This window comes from Microtus oregoni, unplaced genomic scaffold, assembly GCF_018167655.1.
Source record: "Microtus oregoni isolate MIOR12 unplaced genomic scaffold, Mior012 000040F_ref0000088, whole genome shotgun sequence".
NCBI classification, from domain to species: Eukaryota; Metazoa; Chordata; class Mammalia; order Rodentia; family Cricetidae; genus Microtus; species Microtus oregoni.
The window spans coordinates 2,072,835-2,089,090 of NW_024543207.1; the positions used below are offsets into that span (position 1 = coordinate 2,072,835).

A 16,256-nucleotide genomic window follows, 5' to 3' on the forward strand; every position below is an offset into this window, starting at 1 on the left:
AACAAAACAACAATAGTAAGTTTCTATTGCATCCATCCCTTTTGATACCGTTTGAGTTTTCTGAGCCTAGTCCTCTTTAGGGACCTCAGCTGAGACCAATTATAATGTTTAAGCATCCTTTCCTTTTTTCTTTCCCTTTTTAATCTGTTTGATTTCTTATCTCTTGTAGTGATTTGAATGAAAGATGTCTACAATAGGGTTACATATTTGAACGCTTGTTCCCTAGCTGGGTGACCCCGTTTGGGGAGGTTGCAGAGTCTTTAGAGGTAGAACCTTGCTGAAGGATAGCTTTGGGGGCAAAGCCTTTGAGGCTTTGTAGCCCCACCTCTCTTCTAGCTGAAGAGGTTCACATGTTGGCTTTTTGCTCTGGCCTCCCGCTGTCGTTCCTCCCCTACCACTATGGCTCTCCTTCCGGAACTGTAATCCAAAAGAAACTCTTTCTTCCCTAAGTTGCCTTTGGTCATGGAGTCTCATCACAAAAACAGAAAAGTAATGTATACACATCTCTTCCTGAGAGGAGGGACAACACCCGACTCTGGCTGACTGTTGACCATTCCACAGCACATTCTGCGTCCCTCACAGGGACAAACAAACGAACTTCTCCTTGGCACTGCTATGAGTTCTACCAGTTAAAATAATTCTCAAACAGCGTCTGTGGAAATAGGAGGCAGTCTAAGAAGGAATAAGATGTGGAGCACTGCAGCTCCAAATGGCCGGAAAGCACGTCATTTCAGATCAGGACGCTGGATTTTATTTTCATTTTTACCCCAATCTGGCTCTCACTTTTTCTTTTTTTCTTTTTTAAGTGATAGATCCACAGACCATTGTTTCCAAAGGAGTAAGATAAAGGATGAAGATTTGCAAGGGACACAAATATAGAACTGTCACAATTTTTTTTTTATCTGAAGCAATTACTGTGGGGACAAGCACCCTTCTTCTCAGTACAGCAACCCTATAAATAACAGCAGGATTCTTGGTGTCCCGGCAGGGGGATGCCGCACCGGTGCTCCAGACTGCCGCCTGGGAGAAATGATGCTTTACAAGCTCCTTACTGCATAACAAATTTGCTTTAGTTAGCTATTCGAGAAGTTGAAATACTGGATTCAGAAAGTCAAAGTCTATCAAATATGTTAAAAAAAAACCAAAATAAGCAAAAACCTCCCTAATTACAAACAACAGTTGAGAGAATTGGGGGAAAAAAAGCAAGTTAGAAAAAAACAGTTTATTAAGTAATATCATATAAATAACGTTACAAAAATTGATTTGCAAAAGGCATATTTACTCTTTGTGAGAAATCACTTTTTCAAGTTGCATTCTTTTCAAATTTATTAGACTAAGAAAAGAAAACCAAATAAATGGAGCCATGTCAAGGAGCGTGTTATCTGTTGTTTGACTACAACACAAGGCCCAGCCACACTGCGCTCAAGGGTCACTGTTTGCACCCCACTCCTCTAACACAGAAAACTGCCGTGTATAGGGTGAGGTTACGAAGGTCTGCCTAGCTAGATGCATTGACGGAATTCAACCCAATTGTCTCCATCCACCCTCTCCTCTTGCTGAAGAGGCAAACAGACAGAGGGCTCCAGGCAGTCTTTGAGCGTGGCATAAGCTTCAATTTGTACTTGAATTATTTTTTAATTAAGTACAGTTGGTACCAGAAGCCTTTATTTTCTTGGTTTTAGGAATCACAAGTCACAGTAGGAGAATGCCAAACTGCCTTAGTTTGGTATTACCCAAGACGCACAGAGCATTTATTACAAGGCCTATTCGGATGTAGCCTCCTTTCAAGGCAGTGAAAATAATCGCAAACAGAACAGCACAGTGGGCTTGCAGTGTTCCTGTGTTCTTCTGAGCAGATCTATGAGACATTTGCTACACAAGCATTCCCCGGGAGTGCTGCGTGATCCTACATATGATTTTTTTCTTTTTTTAATAAACACTAAACTAATAGATCATAGAAAACTAAAAGGTTACAGAAGGTGCCTCAGATATATTTACATAAATAGCATAGCCTCACAAGAAGGACGAAGCTCTCACTGCAGCGGGACGCTTTCTCTTACAACACCGAGTCCATGCCTCATTTGTCAAATAGCCTCATTTGAAAGGAAATTTGGGTTTGTGGTTCATGGCCCCCTCCCCAATGGTATTAAGCAACTCGTACAAGGTCTTTTGAAATTAATCTAATAACCTGGTGTCTCCTCAGCTAAGTGCCCGGTCCCATATGAAATATGGCAGGTAATAGCCTTTGTTTCCATTTGACGTCCTTTAACGCTTTTGTCTGCTGGCTCTGTCAGGCTAACATTCCCCCCAAATTAAAAAATGAGAATGCATCATAAATAACGTATTGCAAAACGGGGAGATTAAAGATTGTCTTCGGCAACGCTTAAATTAAATCGATGCTGCAGAGACCATAAACTCCTGGCTTTAAGAATGAGCTATTTCTTTGCTAACTTTAGGCAAGTGTGTGAGCCAATGTATTTACTTTCTCAGAGGGCCTTGCTCTTTGCATTGAATATAGCCGGGGTCTGGTATTTTTAGCAGAGAATTATCTCTTTTGAGAATGGTTCCACGAAGACAACAAAGGAAGATTTAAGATGCTGCAATCACGATAGTCTCTGAACTCTGGTGAGATCACCGTGCATTTCCATTCTGTGGAAAAGAAACATGCTTCTCCGAGCTTAGGACACAGCCCATCTTCCTGAAGACTCACACACCAAGTATTGCTCTCTCTCCTCTTATCTGATAAAGAATTGTTAATTGAAATACAGTGACCTGCCTGTACCTTGAGCCTACCTCTACAATATGACAATTCAAAAATGGTTTCATCTAGGTTAAAATAACACTAAAATGATTTTTAAAATTAGAACATGTCCCTCCAAATGGCAGAGATTTTGACTTTTCAGTGTGTTCTTCCAAAGTAACTATGCTGTTTCAAACCTAGTAACTGGGGACAGAGAGAATTCATTTGGTGGCTATATTCCTGGAGACAAGAGATTGGTTTGATAAGGACAAGCACCCCATTCAAATATTTAGCTTGCACCCAGGAATCAACTCTATTTTTTTCTTTCTCATTGTATGTTTCTAACGTGCTCAGGGCTGCAGAATCTAAGAATTCCCTGTTGATATTTTATACATCATTCTCCTCAGAAAATACCTGCTTCAAGATAAAGCCTTCTATGTAGAACACTGTTCGGGAACACACAGTATACAGATTATATAAAGGAAACATTAGGAACTTATTTTGACTTCTCAAAAACTTGGATGCTTCTAAGCTCCAGAGTCAGTTCTTGTATAACACGCTGAGAAGTGGAAATGAGAACTAAGCCACATATTTTTATCCTGAATTAAAATGAAATCACCAGCTTTGTTCCATCTGAAAATAGAGTGATTCTCCAGTCGAAGCTCCAGAATGTAAAACCAGGGAAGCTGTGTTTACAGCACCCAGATTTCCTCTCTTAAGGTCTTAGGAGACTGTCCTTGCCTCTTTCCCATTTGATTTCTTTACTTATTTGAGGACCAATGTTTTCAGAGTTCCTGAAGAAAGCGGATGGAAACTGAGGGAGTTTCAACCTCACTCACAATGGCCTAATGTTCTTTAAAGTCCCAGCTTATTCTAGGAAACACCGGAAAAAGTTTGAAGAAACTTTCTGTTGAAAAGAGGTTAAAATAAAAAAGGATTCAGAGCTCGTGGAACAGCCCTTAATGCCAACTGATCTGCTTGCGTTCAACAAAGAAAATGTTAGAGTTGGACCCCTCCTACTCCTGTGCCAGCTTCATTGCCTGGGTCCAAGACCAAGACACAATTAATAGGAGAACTACTTTTCCTCTCCAGAACAAAATTTCATGTTGACTTAGGATTTATCACAGAAAGAAATCTGTCCATGGGGATGTTTTTGACCTGGAATTTTGGTGGGAAGAAAAATTACAGAGAGAGAGATGGTTGGGCTTCTCATTTTTTGTTAGATAATTCTTTGGGGAAAGCATCTGGAGTTAACACCTATAGGCCTTGAATAAGCCTTTTTCTTTTGGTAGATTGGCTTCATCAACAGTCTTCTTGATAAGACATTAAACAGTTATTTCAATATCAAGTCATACTCATCGACTCTCGGTACAATGTGTGATTTTCAGCGTGCGATCAAAAGGCTTTGGCTAATGACATCTCAAATAGCCTGACTTCCTTTCAGTACTTACTTGCACTCAGAGGGAGAGGTCAACTTTTTTCCCAAAACATTGGAAATTGCTATTGTCAACTCTTAGAAATTTCACACCAGATTTCACACCAAAAGCTCAAAAGGGCAACTTTTGATGATACCTTTCTTTTCAAGAACTGTTTCTTGGTTCAGTTTGTCACATGATGGATGATACAAGATAGAGTACTCCGATTTTACAATCAATTGTGCAAGGTGCTATTCTCATGCTAGATCCAGGAGCTCTCTTTTTCAAATACTTACCTGTGAATATAACGCATAATGACCCATTTCAGTGAGTCATCTGGCAGCATTTGTTTGTATTCCTCTGTGTGTGTGTGTGTGTGTGTGTGTGCATATCAAGGTACATATGAAAAATAAGGAAAAGAAAACCCTCAAAGATGGAAATAGCCCAAGCATGAAGTACTTGTGACTCTTCAGGGCATTTCATCACAAACAGGAAACCATTCAGGAAATACAAAGGGCAATATAGTTGTAATTTTTTTTTAAACCATAATCCAAATTCCACATTTCTCCCATCTTACAGGTGCCATCTTTACTTCCTAGGTAAAAACTATTTAAAAGCCAACTAAACAACAGTGTGTTTCTAAATAGAAAATGTGTTGATAAAACATTACCCTCAAATGGAAAGGATGCTAAGATTAACTCTATAAAATTAACGTGAACAGAAAATAAATCCCTATGACTAATAAGAGAAGTCAGGACATTCTTAAGTATATATTATATATGTATATACAGAGCCTTTTAAGAAAAGTCTTCAAATGAGGATGTTTCATTACAGTACTTTGGACATTTCTGATGACCGCACAATGTGAGACCCTAATGAAGAGTCATTAGACCATCCGTATGAAATAAATGAATTGAACCTGCCAGAAGGATGAGCTTGGTTAAGTTGGGTCCCCTGGATAATAACTGACTAAGAGAGTCTAATTGCATAATTAGAGAAATAATAGATTGGATGGATTTTATATTACTTTCCTGTCTTACTTGAGACCATTGCTTTATCATCAGTTCAAAGACAAAGATGGCGGCTTTGCCACAGAAGCCAACTTAGGAACAGCGGGGAAACAAGACTACTTTTGGAAATTGGCTGTCAGTTTCCCAAGAGTCTTAAATTTTTTTTTTTTTTTTTTTTTTTTTGCTGAAGGCAATCCAGGCTCTTCTCTTGTGGGCATTTCAGAAACATGGCATGCAGGTTCTCAGCGACATCTCGGTGCCAACCATTTACCCTCTTGTTGCAGTGTAAGTACATGGATGTCTCCGAAGGCAAGGGCAGGGATTAGGTTCAGATGTGACTGGGTCTAACCGTCCCCGTGAACTCTAGGGTAGGATATTTAATCTAACCTTACTAAGTCGAGTTAATTATATAAGAAGTATTTGAAGACTATGAATTATTGTATTCCACATGGCTACTCTCAGGTATAGTAGGATAATAGTGATAACAACTACAGACAAAAATGTTACCGTCTGCCTCAGGAAAGTCTCGCGAGAACTTCCGGGTGATTAGACCTATGTCTCATCAGTTCGCTGATAGCTGAAAGAATTAAGGGATCTGTGACACCGTTGGTGGCACAATACTTTAAAATTTGCTAAATATTTCCTCTGTTAACGTTTTAAAGCTATTTCTCTTGTTCCCTTTGTTTGGCACAATGGTGACCTTACATGTATTTCACACGCGACAGGTGATGAGTGTCAAGGAACACAGCCTTGCTCTTTGTTACTGTCTTTGAATATCACCATTTGATTTGATTCTAAATCACCTTAACATATAGAAGGATTTGATGCTATGAGGAGTTGGTGTCAGAAACACCTCTGCCAGCGCAGACAGGATGCCCCGATGACACCTCACATTCCTTGACACAATACACCCTTACCAACCCTGCCTTAGCTGGGGATCTCCTCGAGAGTTGATTGACCAAGGACAGTTTCCCAATTGTTCCCTCCTTTTGTGTTTTTTGTTTTACATTAAACTATATTTTTATCAGTAAAGTCTGATCCCTTCCCCATTAAGCAGGTGAGATGTACGCTTGGAGCATTCAGCTGGCCCGAGACTGTGAACAAAAGTAGCGTCCAGGCCAGCAGTAAGGAATGTGTGGCCAGCCTGCCCTAAGAGAACAAGGGAAAAGACGCTGTTCCCTCGTCTCCTCCCCCGCGGGCCTGCTGGGTCACTTGGCTAACTGCATGAACTAAAAAATAAAAATTTGCCTCTTGGAAGCTCATAAAAGTGTACTAGAAAAAAAGTCTCTAACATTGGATCCGCACAGACTGCAGCCATTGACGTTCGGAACGGGTACAAAGGGAACCCTTTCACGGGATAGCGGATAAATAGAAAGAAAGAGCCACTTCACATGTTCCAGTGTCATAATAGGAAAATGAAAAAGGCAACAGATTAGGAGTCTTTGTCACTGTCCATCCCTCCGTACATATCCGCTAGCTTTTTGAACCGAGGACCCCAGTCACTCAAATAGTCATAATCTTGGTCTCCATCTGTGGTCACTGACTCGAGCGAGCTCAGCGAGTCGGCCACCGAGCCGGTGCCTTCGTAGGCATAGGTGGCCAAGGAGTCGTAGGGTGGGGCTGTGGGGTCTGTGTCATTTTCCTTTAACCTTTGGTTAATAAAATCTCTGACGTCAGTGTTGTCGCGAGCTGTTGGAGTCCGTCTGGGTAGAAAAAGAGCTTCCGGCACAATGTCCCTGCGCGATTTGCTGTCCTCCATGGCTTCGGGGTTCCTCAGGGTTCCGATATCAAAGGCCTGGGTGTCCTCCTCTCCGCCACCTTCGTCGTTGTAACTGACAATGTTATCTCTGATGTCCTCTTTGGAAATGATCAAAGGCTCTTTCTTCCGCTGCCGCCTCAGAGCTGCGAACAGCACCACGGTCACTGGAAGCAGAAAGCAAAACAGAAGGGAAGGAAAGTTAATTTGCCATCCAATTAACACGGGAAAGAACCCTTGCTCCAACCTGCCGCTTTAAAACTTCTCTTGAAAACACAGGCTCAACTTTTGGCGTTAAGGATCCATTTGTCTTTATCCATGATCAGACAAGGACCCCAGAATGGCGTGTTTTAAAGAAGGCTATATTTTAAGCAGAAGATAAAATGCCATCCTATTTTGACAGTCTTTTCTTCTTTTTTTCCCCCTTTGAAAAGGCAAAGTAATTTTAAGGTAGGAAAAGTAATAATAACAATAATAATTTTTTTGAAGCACAGAGAAAGTACCGCGGTAAAAGTGCAAATTATGCCAAGCACCTAAAATGCTCCAAAACTGGCTATAAAGAAAAGGCTGGCACCTTTGGGAAGTGTTGAAGGCTTTGCATAACTCCACATTTAAAATAACTATTGCGCTATGCCTTCCTCTTCCCCCCACCTGAGAAAAGTGCAAAATTAGTTTAAAATCCCAAGCAGAGATGTGAATGTTTGCATACCTTTCCACATACAAAGAAATATTAGTACAGATAAAACTCCCAAGAGATCCAGATTCCAAAAGCTACTCCGGTTCCCAAGCTCAACCAGTTAAACAGGGCAGATAGTAATACACTTTCCCTGTGATTTGTGTTTGAGTTAGACAAACATATTTATATGCGATTTCACTATCAAAGACATATGTCCCACAAGTTTGTTAACCAGAATGTCTGTTTCACAGATATATTATTCTTTTTCTTCTTCTAGCTCAAATTAGAGGCAAAACAAGAACCGCGTTTAAATGGCTTCTGCTCTCTCTTCACAGCTGGTTGGTAGAACAAAGGTGGCTGCCTGCAGAGAGACATATCTACCTGCAAATGGGTAGATGGCTGGACAATAAGAACATAGTAACAGCTTACAGAGGAAGCGGCCTCCCAGCACAGGCAATGCATTACCAGTCCTTGTTTGTCCAGGGATATTTACTACGGGAAGCACTAGCAATGCCTCTACCACGTCACCCGTTACACGGTCCAGTTTTTGTATGCCATGAAAACGGAATTCTTGCAACGAGATTGAAGAGGCAAGAGCATCTTCCTCCTAATGAATAGATTTGCACACTCAGAGATCTATATATCATCTTTTTAGACATTAATAGTATTGCTACTTGGCATCCGGGAGGAAGATTTCTATGTACCAATTACCGTGCTAAGTGCATCTCACACTCAATCCCACTTAATCACCATAATCGTCCTACGAAGTAGGAATTGTAGTGTAAAATCCAGTTTACCAGAGAAGAAGTTAAGCCTGGAGATGTCATATGCAGCAGGCATTCAAATCCAGCTCCATCAGACTAAAGAAGTTGTGCTCTTACCTGCCATGCTGGAAGCATATTGGGGTGACTGTCCCTTTCCTAAGGAAAATTCAACTTTGCCATCTCAGGCTTGTGGCTGTGTAACTGTCCACACTCTCTGTTCTTGTCAGAGAGTGTCCCGATGCCTCCATTGTCTCATCCACCCAGGGCATCCATCCATTCTTCCCATAAATAACTGTTTGGTGCCTGCTCTGTGTCAGGTACAGTTCTAGGTACTACCCGTATAACATGTGCATCAAAAGCCTGCCTCAGAGCCTGGTCAGATGTGTGGGGACTGTGGGATGGAGACAGAAAATAAACAACATATATAACAAGTCAGGAAGTTATTAGAGGGCGTTCAGTGCAATGCAAAACCAGAAAAGGCAGAGAAGGAGGCCAAGGAAGATGGGGAGGGTTCTCTCTGTTGGTTTCATGGGCTGTCCCTTTCTGTATCATTTCAAGAAAGATGGGGTGGGAGTGGGGATTCTCCAAGGTGCTCTCTGACAGAGGGGAGATACAACAAGAAAAGCCCCTAGGGAGGTCTTTGCCTGTAGTATATGAGGGACAGGCGAGAGACTCAGAAGCTGGGCCAGAAGGAACCGAGGAGAGGGGCAGGGAAGAGTTATGTCTCCAGGTACCTTGGTGGCTTTGGTAAGCTTTCGCTTCTACCTTGGTGGGTTGGGGATGGAGACCTTCAGAGTTTAGGGATAATCTCCTTTTACCCTGCTTTCCAGTGTGAAGCGGCAATGGATTTGCAAAACAGGAATGTAAGGAAGGGCGACATTGGGGATTGGAGGATATCCCCTGGCCATCTGCCCTTAAGGAATTCAACTTTAGTGCACATGAGTTTTCAGTCATTAATGGTCAGACAGCAGGCATTTGTCACTTCCTAATTCTCCAGATTTAAGTGCTCAGGTTTTTGTATTTCAGTCCTGCATTCACCTGAAGTTATAGCCTCTTACAAGTGAGAAGGGAGAGGGTATAGCCTACAGTCATAGGTACTCAGTACTCAGCCACGGTTTAATTCTACAGCCGAGACTACCTATGCCTTTTATCAGGCCCGTGTAATCTGATGTCTTGATGGGAGATCTTGATGAAAGCTGACTTTTATAAATGAGGACTGGACTGGGGCAGAAGCATTTAAAACAGTTCCATGTATCTGTGAGGAATAGTCTCTTCTTCCTCATCCTCCTGGGGCCAGAGGACAGCAGCAAGATTTTGGGGGTGGGAGAGGGAAGAAGGTCGAATTCATGCTCTAATCCCATTAGAGAACTAGCAGATGTAACAGTTTGACCTCTGCAAAAGGGAAGCAATAACACACTGCCAGGTGCTGTCATGAGGAACGAGTTAAATGTGAAAATTTTGCCAAACTCTAAATTGCTATATAGATTAGATGTAGCTACTGTTGGGATGCCTAAACTATTTCATTTAATATTTGTACATGCATATAATGTGTTAGATCCACTCCATCCAAATCCCCTCTCTTCCAACTCCTCCCCTACACACCCTCAAACTTTTCTTTGAATGTTTTTACTGTTTTATTAGATGCCTTTGGATTCACCTAGGGACTGCTATAGGGTGGGCAAGTGCCCTGCTCCCAAACCACACCTGTAGGCCAGTCTTACTTTTGTACCAGATTTCCTCAGGTATCAGTGTGGCTTTCTTCCTCTTTCAACCTCTCAGGTGTGCCTCTAAGCTCTCCAGTGGTCCCATTTTAAGTTTTCTCTCTTACAGCCTGGAATGCACTGCATCTCAAAGCTCACAGGGAAACTAGGGATCAGGATGGGATCCCTGCACCAGCCTGGAAAGAAAGACCTGGGCCTAGGACTGAGCTCTGCTGCCTGTTCCGCGTGTGACTTGGCCACACACCTTACTTCACACCCTCCTGCCTCAGCTTTCCTATCGAAGATGCAGGTAAATCCACCCCAGGTAGTTCTGAGGAGCCAGGGAAACATTTGTGATGCACCTCACACAGCGTCTAGTCTGTGGTGTGAACCTAGTTAAGCTAAAACTCCTTTTCTAAAAATCCTTTAAAAAATTATGTACAGAACTCCCAAAACACCAGACAAGGTGTGGGAGGTACTGGAGCCAATTAAGAATAATGAAGAGACAATGAATTTATTGGTGAAAAAAATGAAAGAGGAAAAGAAAATGAGTTAGTTAGAAGGAAGAAAGGAGAGAAGAGAAAATGGATGGACGCCTGAAGGTCCCTAAGTCAACATGCCACAGAGATACTTGCTCTCTACACAATTTCCAGGAAATGGAGCCAGCCTAGATGTCTAAACAGATGAATAAAGAAAACGTGATCCATATACACAATGGGATTTTATGCAGCCACAAACAAAAATGGAATCATGACATTTGCGGGGAAATTGATGGAACTGGAAATCATTATGTTATGTGAAAGAAGTCAAACTCAGAATGAATCCTATATTTTCTTCCACATAAAGAATCTGAATTAACGTTATATGTGCTCACATATACATGTGTGTATATATATATGTGTGTGTGTGTGTGTGTGTGTGTGTGTGTGTGTGTTTAGGAGTGTAGGTTTCAAAAAAAGGGTCTAATGAGAGGGGAGGAGGTGGGTAATTGAATATACTGAAGGAAAGCAGAAGGGGACCAACTGGGGCAAGGGTACGGAAGCAGGGAAGGGAGTCAGAACCAAGAGTGAGGACACAAATGTGTGGAGGGATTATGATGAAATACATTGCTTTGTATGATAACCTTAAAACCAATTAAAAATGTAAAAGAGCAGGACAGATGACTAGTGAGAGGAAGGAGAAGGAATAGCAAAAGGAGAGCTGCCTCTCCTTCCACAGGCATGGCTTCCCCGCCCCTCCAGGCCCTTCCACAGGCATGGCTCCCCCGCCCCAGGTTGTCCGGTTACTCTTTTTAGATCAAGAACAACGATCCAGTCCTCCAGGTTTTACAGACTCGCAGCATTAGGGATGCTGATATGTCTTTGTACACTGTCATTGCTGTATGCCTCTCGATCTCAAAACACTTTGTTCAAATCTTGAAGAAGATCATGGTTCTGAAGTTGGGTTTCCCGTCTTCTCTTGTGATTGACAACGTTGATGAGTAACGTGAAAGGTCTTTCTTGTAGAAATGCAGGTCCCTTTTTTAGGCTTCTCTGTTCTTGTTCAGGCTTCTTTATTAGAAGAGGTTTTCCTCCTGTGCAGTCGAGGTTACTGCTTTCGTGTTTGCTTTTTAGAGAGGGTCTTGTATACCTCGAACTGGCCGAAACTTACAGTGTAGCTAAAGATGACCTTGAATTTCTAATTTTGATTTTCCCACCTTTCAAGTTCTGTGATTACAGGAATGTGTTGAACTTTGATTTTTTTCTAATTGTATAGGCAAGATTGTAAATGTGAATCTTGTTTTTATTTTTAAAAAGTTTATTTTGTTTATCTTATGTCCATGGGTGCTTTGTCGCCTTGTAGTTTGTGTACCATGTGTGTGCCTGGTGCCCTTGGAAACCGGAAGAGGGTGTTGGATCCCTTGGGAATGGACTTTGAGATGGTTGTGAGAACCTGGAATACTGCTTGGGTCCTGGCAGAGCAGCCAGTGCTGAGCCATCTCTCCAGTCCCGTGTTTTCACTTGTGGAAGAGTTACTTAGGCTGATACTTGAATTTTTACTTGAGCAACAGTTAAAGGCTTGTTAAACTTTCAATCTCAGGTTTTTGGCTCAATTAGTTGATCGGAACAAAAAAATATATCATTTATATCATTGCTAGACCTTATGTTGGTTTCTGTCTCTTTGAGGAAACTCCTGGGAGAAACAACTGACTAGGGGATGTATCTTGGCTTATGGATTCAGAGGATTCAGTCCATGGTCTCTTGTATCTATGGCTTTAAGGACTGGGATGAGACAAAGTGTCATGTTGGCAGGAACGTGTGGTGGAACAAGGTGGGCAAGAAACAGAATGAGAGGAAGGGTCCGGGGACAAGATATCTCCTTCAACTGTGTGCTAGGTGACATAAGTCCTTCCACTGGCCCCAGATTCTAGCAGCCCATTCAACTGTGAACGTATCAGTGCTCCAATTATTTGGTGAAGTTAGCAATTCCTGATCCAGTTCCCTTCCAGTTGCACCACCACCCAAGGACAATAACTCCAACATGTGAGCAGTTGAGGGGAAGATACCGAATCCAGGCCATCACAGATCTTGTGTTTCCCTTTCATCACATTCGTTCTTTGGGGACCCAGAATTCGCTTCCTGATGTCAGGAGTTATTTATTAACAGTTTGAAAATTAGTAGACATGTGTATGTGGTAAACCAAGAGCAGCTCTAAGCGGGTAGTTACTCCATTGTGTAGCTCAAGATAAGTTTGTTGCATTAAAGAGATTGCCACCCTTTTATTTTTTTTCCCCTGGGTAGGAGAGGAAAAGTCACGATCTTCCTTTTGCAGTTTTCTGTTGATCTCAAATGTAAAAGGGGTCTTCATCAGATGCGCCACGATGCATGACTTGTACTCTTCAAAAGTTAATCATCAGACAACACACAGAACAAGCAGGGCGTGTATATGTGCTGCTTCCTAATACCCCCTGAGATGCAGTTCAGTATGATAGACAATATATTCTTTTGGCAAAATGGTACCCTGGGCAAGCAAAGACATGGGCACATAGTACATCTGTTCATTCTCCAAAGCAAAAACGAGTTCATGTTTGAACAACACAGATTCTCAGCATATAGCTCTACTCACCTAGATCAGGCTGTATGTCTTAATGGGGGAGGCGGAAAAATCTAGAGTGTCACAGTAACAGTGTGTGCCCCTCACCAAGGGGAGAGAGGATGCGGGGAGGAGCAGTTTACCTAGTAGGATCAGGATGCACAGGAGGATGGCCACCAGAGCCCCTGTGCTCAGCCCTGTGGGGTGGATGAGGGCCTCGGCATGGCAGGACTGCATGTTCCCATGGTGGTCACATGCACAGACCCGGACAGTCACTGTCCCAGTGCTGCTTTGGACTGGGTAGTCGTTGTCTGAAATGACCACAGGCAGGAGATAGGTGCTCATCTCGTGTCTGTTATAGCCATTTTTCCGAGTTAGGATTCCTGCCGTGTTGTCTGGAAGCAGAAAGAAAAACGGTGAATGTATGTGGCTACTACATCAGGCATTGAATAGGTATGGATGGAAACTGAGATCCAGTCCCACAGGGGTATGGAGAAAGGGAAGGCCAGAAGCTCACTTACCTTTGTTGTCCTGTACGGTAAAGTTGGAGCCACTGACTGCTTCAGGAGCCAAGGAGAATGAGAACTGGTGTCCACTGTAAGGGTCATCCTTGTCAACAGCATGCAGGGTCTGAATCAGCTGAAAGAGAAACCGTAAGCTTGTCCAGAAGGTTTCGGGACCCTAAAGTGTTTCTTACAGTTTTCCAAGAACTTGCTTAATTTTATAGTTCATAACGTAATTAAAATGATAGCTCTTGAAAAGCAATCAGTGCATTCCATCCAAAGATCTAATGTGTTAGAAACCCATGGCGCCAGGGTTACTTCTTTGCTGCTGGATCTGCTCTGAAAACTATGTGGTATTCGCCTTGACCTCATGCCACTATATACTAGAAGGCCCCTCCTAAGTTGTGACAATATGCCAGGTACTCCTAGGGGGCAAGGTCACCCTGGTTGAGAAGCATCGCAGAAGAGTAAGCCAAAACTCTAAAATGTCTCAATGATCATCGATAGCATTGCCACTTAAGAAAATGGAAGTACTCTGGCCAGCCTGTGTTAAAACACTATCTTATGTTCACAGGTTAGCAAACTGGGAAGACAGCTAAGAAAGAAAATTAGTGTAAAAAAATGCAGTAACTTCTATGTCCCACCTTCCCCTATGTATCCATAATGCACTTCTGTGTTGACAAAGCATAGCGTCATTTCTGGCACAGGCTGCAGAGACCTCTGCACAGACCTGTTTCGGGTGGGTGGCCAATAGGTGAAACAGTAACACATTCATGAATTTGTACTGCTTTGCAGATGGACAATGGAAATAAGTAAAATCGTGAGTTATTGGCAATGGGACAATAGGTTCTAGTTATTATTTTCAAGTACATATGCAAATTAAGCTATCTGTTCACCAATAAAGATTTTTATCCCAGCAACGCTGTGACTAATCTATTTTAATGAAAACTTAAAACTGATTTGGAAGCCACATCAGTCTTGGAGACTGATGAACTTCCAGTTCTTAAAAACTATTTGTTCTCTTATGCAAGTTAAACATTCGTCTTGGTTATTATTTATGGTATTAATCTCCTTGGCATCCACTTCATAGATAATTCAAGACAAGCCCTCCGCTGTGTGTATCGTCTCAATTATTAGATCTAAATTAATCTGACTTTCAATCAGAAGGCGCTTTTAAAAATACAACCCACCTGATCTGCCTTTGCCTTTTCACAGACAAAGGCCTCATAGAACTCAGCAAATTCCGGGGCGTTGTCATTGACGTCAAGAACTTTAATGTACAGAGGCACGCGGCTGCTTTGCTTTGGATTATCTGATACATAGCATAAAGAAAGAGATAGGCATCATATACGCTGATCACCATTTCCCCTGGACAAGAACCACTCACTCTTTCAGTCTCATTTGTTTGCCCTAATCCCCTGGTAGGAGGAGCAGAGAGTTCAGGTACCAGGGTCAGGAGCTGGTAGCTCATGTTTTCCTTTCTCTCATCCACATAACCTGTATGTCTATTTGAACGCTCATGAAATACAGCCTTACTGGAATCTGACGCCTAATACAGGCTCTGACAGACAAGGAGCGTAATAAAGATAGTGAATTTTAGGTATTTATTTTAATGTGGAGATAAATGCGTGAAGCACATGAACATACAATGCACCAGATGGCAAAATTAAGCAGAGGGGAAGGATGGAGAGAGATGGGGCTGTTCTGTTGACTGGGATAACCAGGCACCTTCTCAGAGGCGCCTTTGGTCAGATGCGGCTGAGAAGAAGGAGTGAAGCCATGCAAACATTTCTGGATTCCTAGGGAAATGAAAGAGCAAGTAGAAAGGCTTCGGAGTGAGAGCGAGGCCTTTATAGAAGCTCTCAGATTCTGAGCTGTTGCAGGTGGTTAACAAGCTCTGACAATAGGATTCTTAAGATCTCTAGCGTCTATTTTCCTCACGCCGTTCTCCCAAAGTGAAAGTGGCTGCACATAAATTGTGGTATGTCTCAATCACCCATATTTTCAAATATATTAGAGAAACATTAAATTCTAAAACCAGAAAGTTTTAGGTGTAAACCTAAAATAATGCATAAATGACTACTTTAGTAAAAGAGCTAAATTTTGTGATATTTTGAAAAATGATCTTTTTCAGGGGAAAATCATTTTGTAATTTTAGTGCTTTTAGAGTTCACTGATGTTAGTATCCACACCAGTTCCTTGGCACAAATTCTGAAAACTAAATTCCTATGTAACGAATGTCCAGTGAGATATCCTGATCACTTTCAATGCCAGAACCTTCCTTTGCCCACACTGGTGGGTTGCTATTCCACCCACTCTCCTTCAGTGATGTCACATCTCATGAGGTATGGTGTCAAAACAGAACTGTAATAAACCATTTGATATGGAGTGTTTCACAGCAAATATCCAACGGAGATAAAAGTGTTTAGAACTTCAGAAATTAAAAATCAAAACTGAAAAGAACTATACTTCAGAAGCCTATTTGTCCTTTTTTATGTTCTCCTGTATAATGCTGCTTAAAGTTCAGTTTAATTTCTATTTAATAAAGCAATTTCATTGGAAAAGTTTTTTGGCCTTATTTTTCTTTGCATTTTATGGGGAGTGACATAAAACTCATTCT

The 16,256-nt window shown here is 41.9% G+C and overlaps 1 protein-coding gene across 4 annotated transcripts in view; it reads right to left on the minus strand.

Moving 5' to 3' along the window:
• Positions 1 to 1,203: 1,203 nt before the first annotated feature.
• The window catches only part of Cdh6 (cadherin 6), a 135,299-nt gene continuing 120,246 nt past the window's right edge, over positions 1,204 to 16,256 (minus strand). For 3 of the 4 annotated variants that reach the window (XM_041632103.1, XM_041632102.1, XM_041632104.1), the window contains 4 exons: positions 14,827 to 14,948; positions 13,655 to 13,772; positions 13,277 to 13,528; positions 1,204 to 7,088 (listed from right to left, as the gene is read on the minus strand). In XM_041632103.1, the coding sequence (XP_041488037.1) occupies positions 6,598 to 7,088; positions 13,277 to 13,528; positions 13,655 to 13,772; positions 14,827 to 14,948 (983 nt within the window). In that variant the 3' untranslated portion in view covers positions 1,204 to 6,597. Of the gene's footprint in view, positions 7,089 to 13,166; positions 13,529 to 13,654; positions 13,773 to 14,826; positions 14,949 to 16,256 lie in introns of all 4 variants that reach the window. The other variant, XM_041632105.1, reaches the window with a different exon arrangement.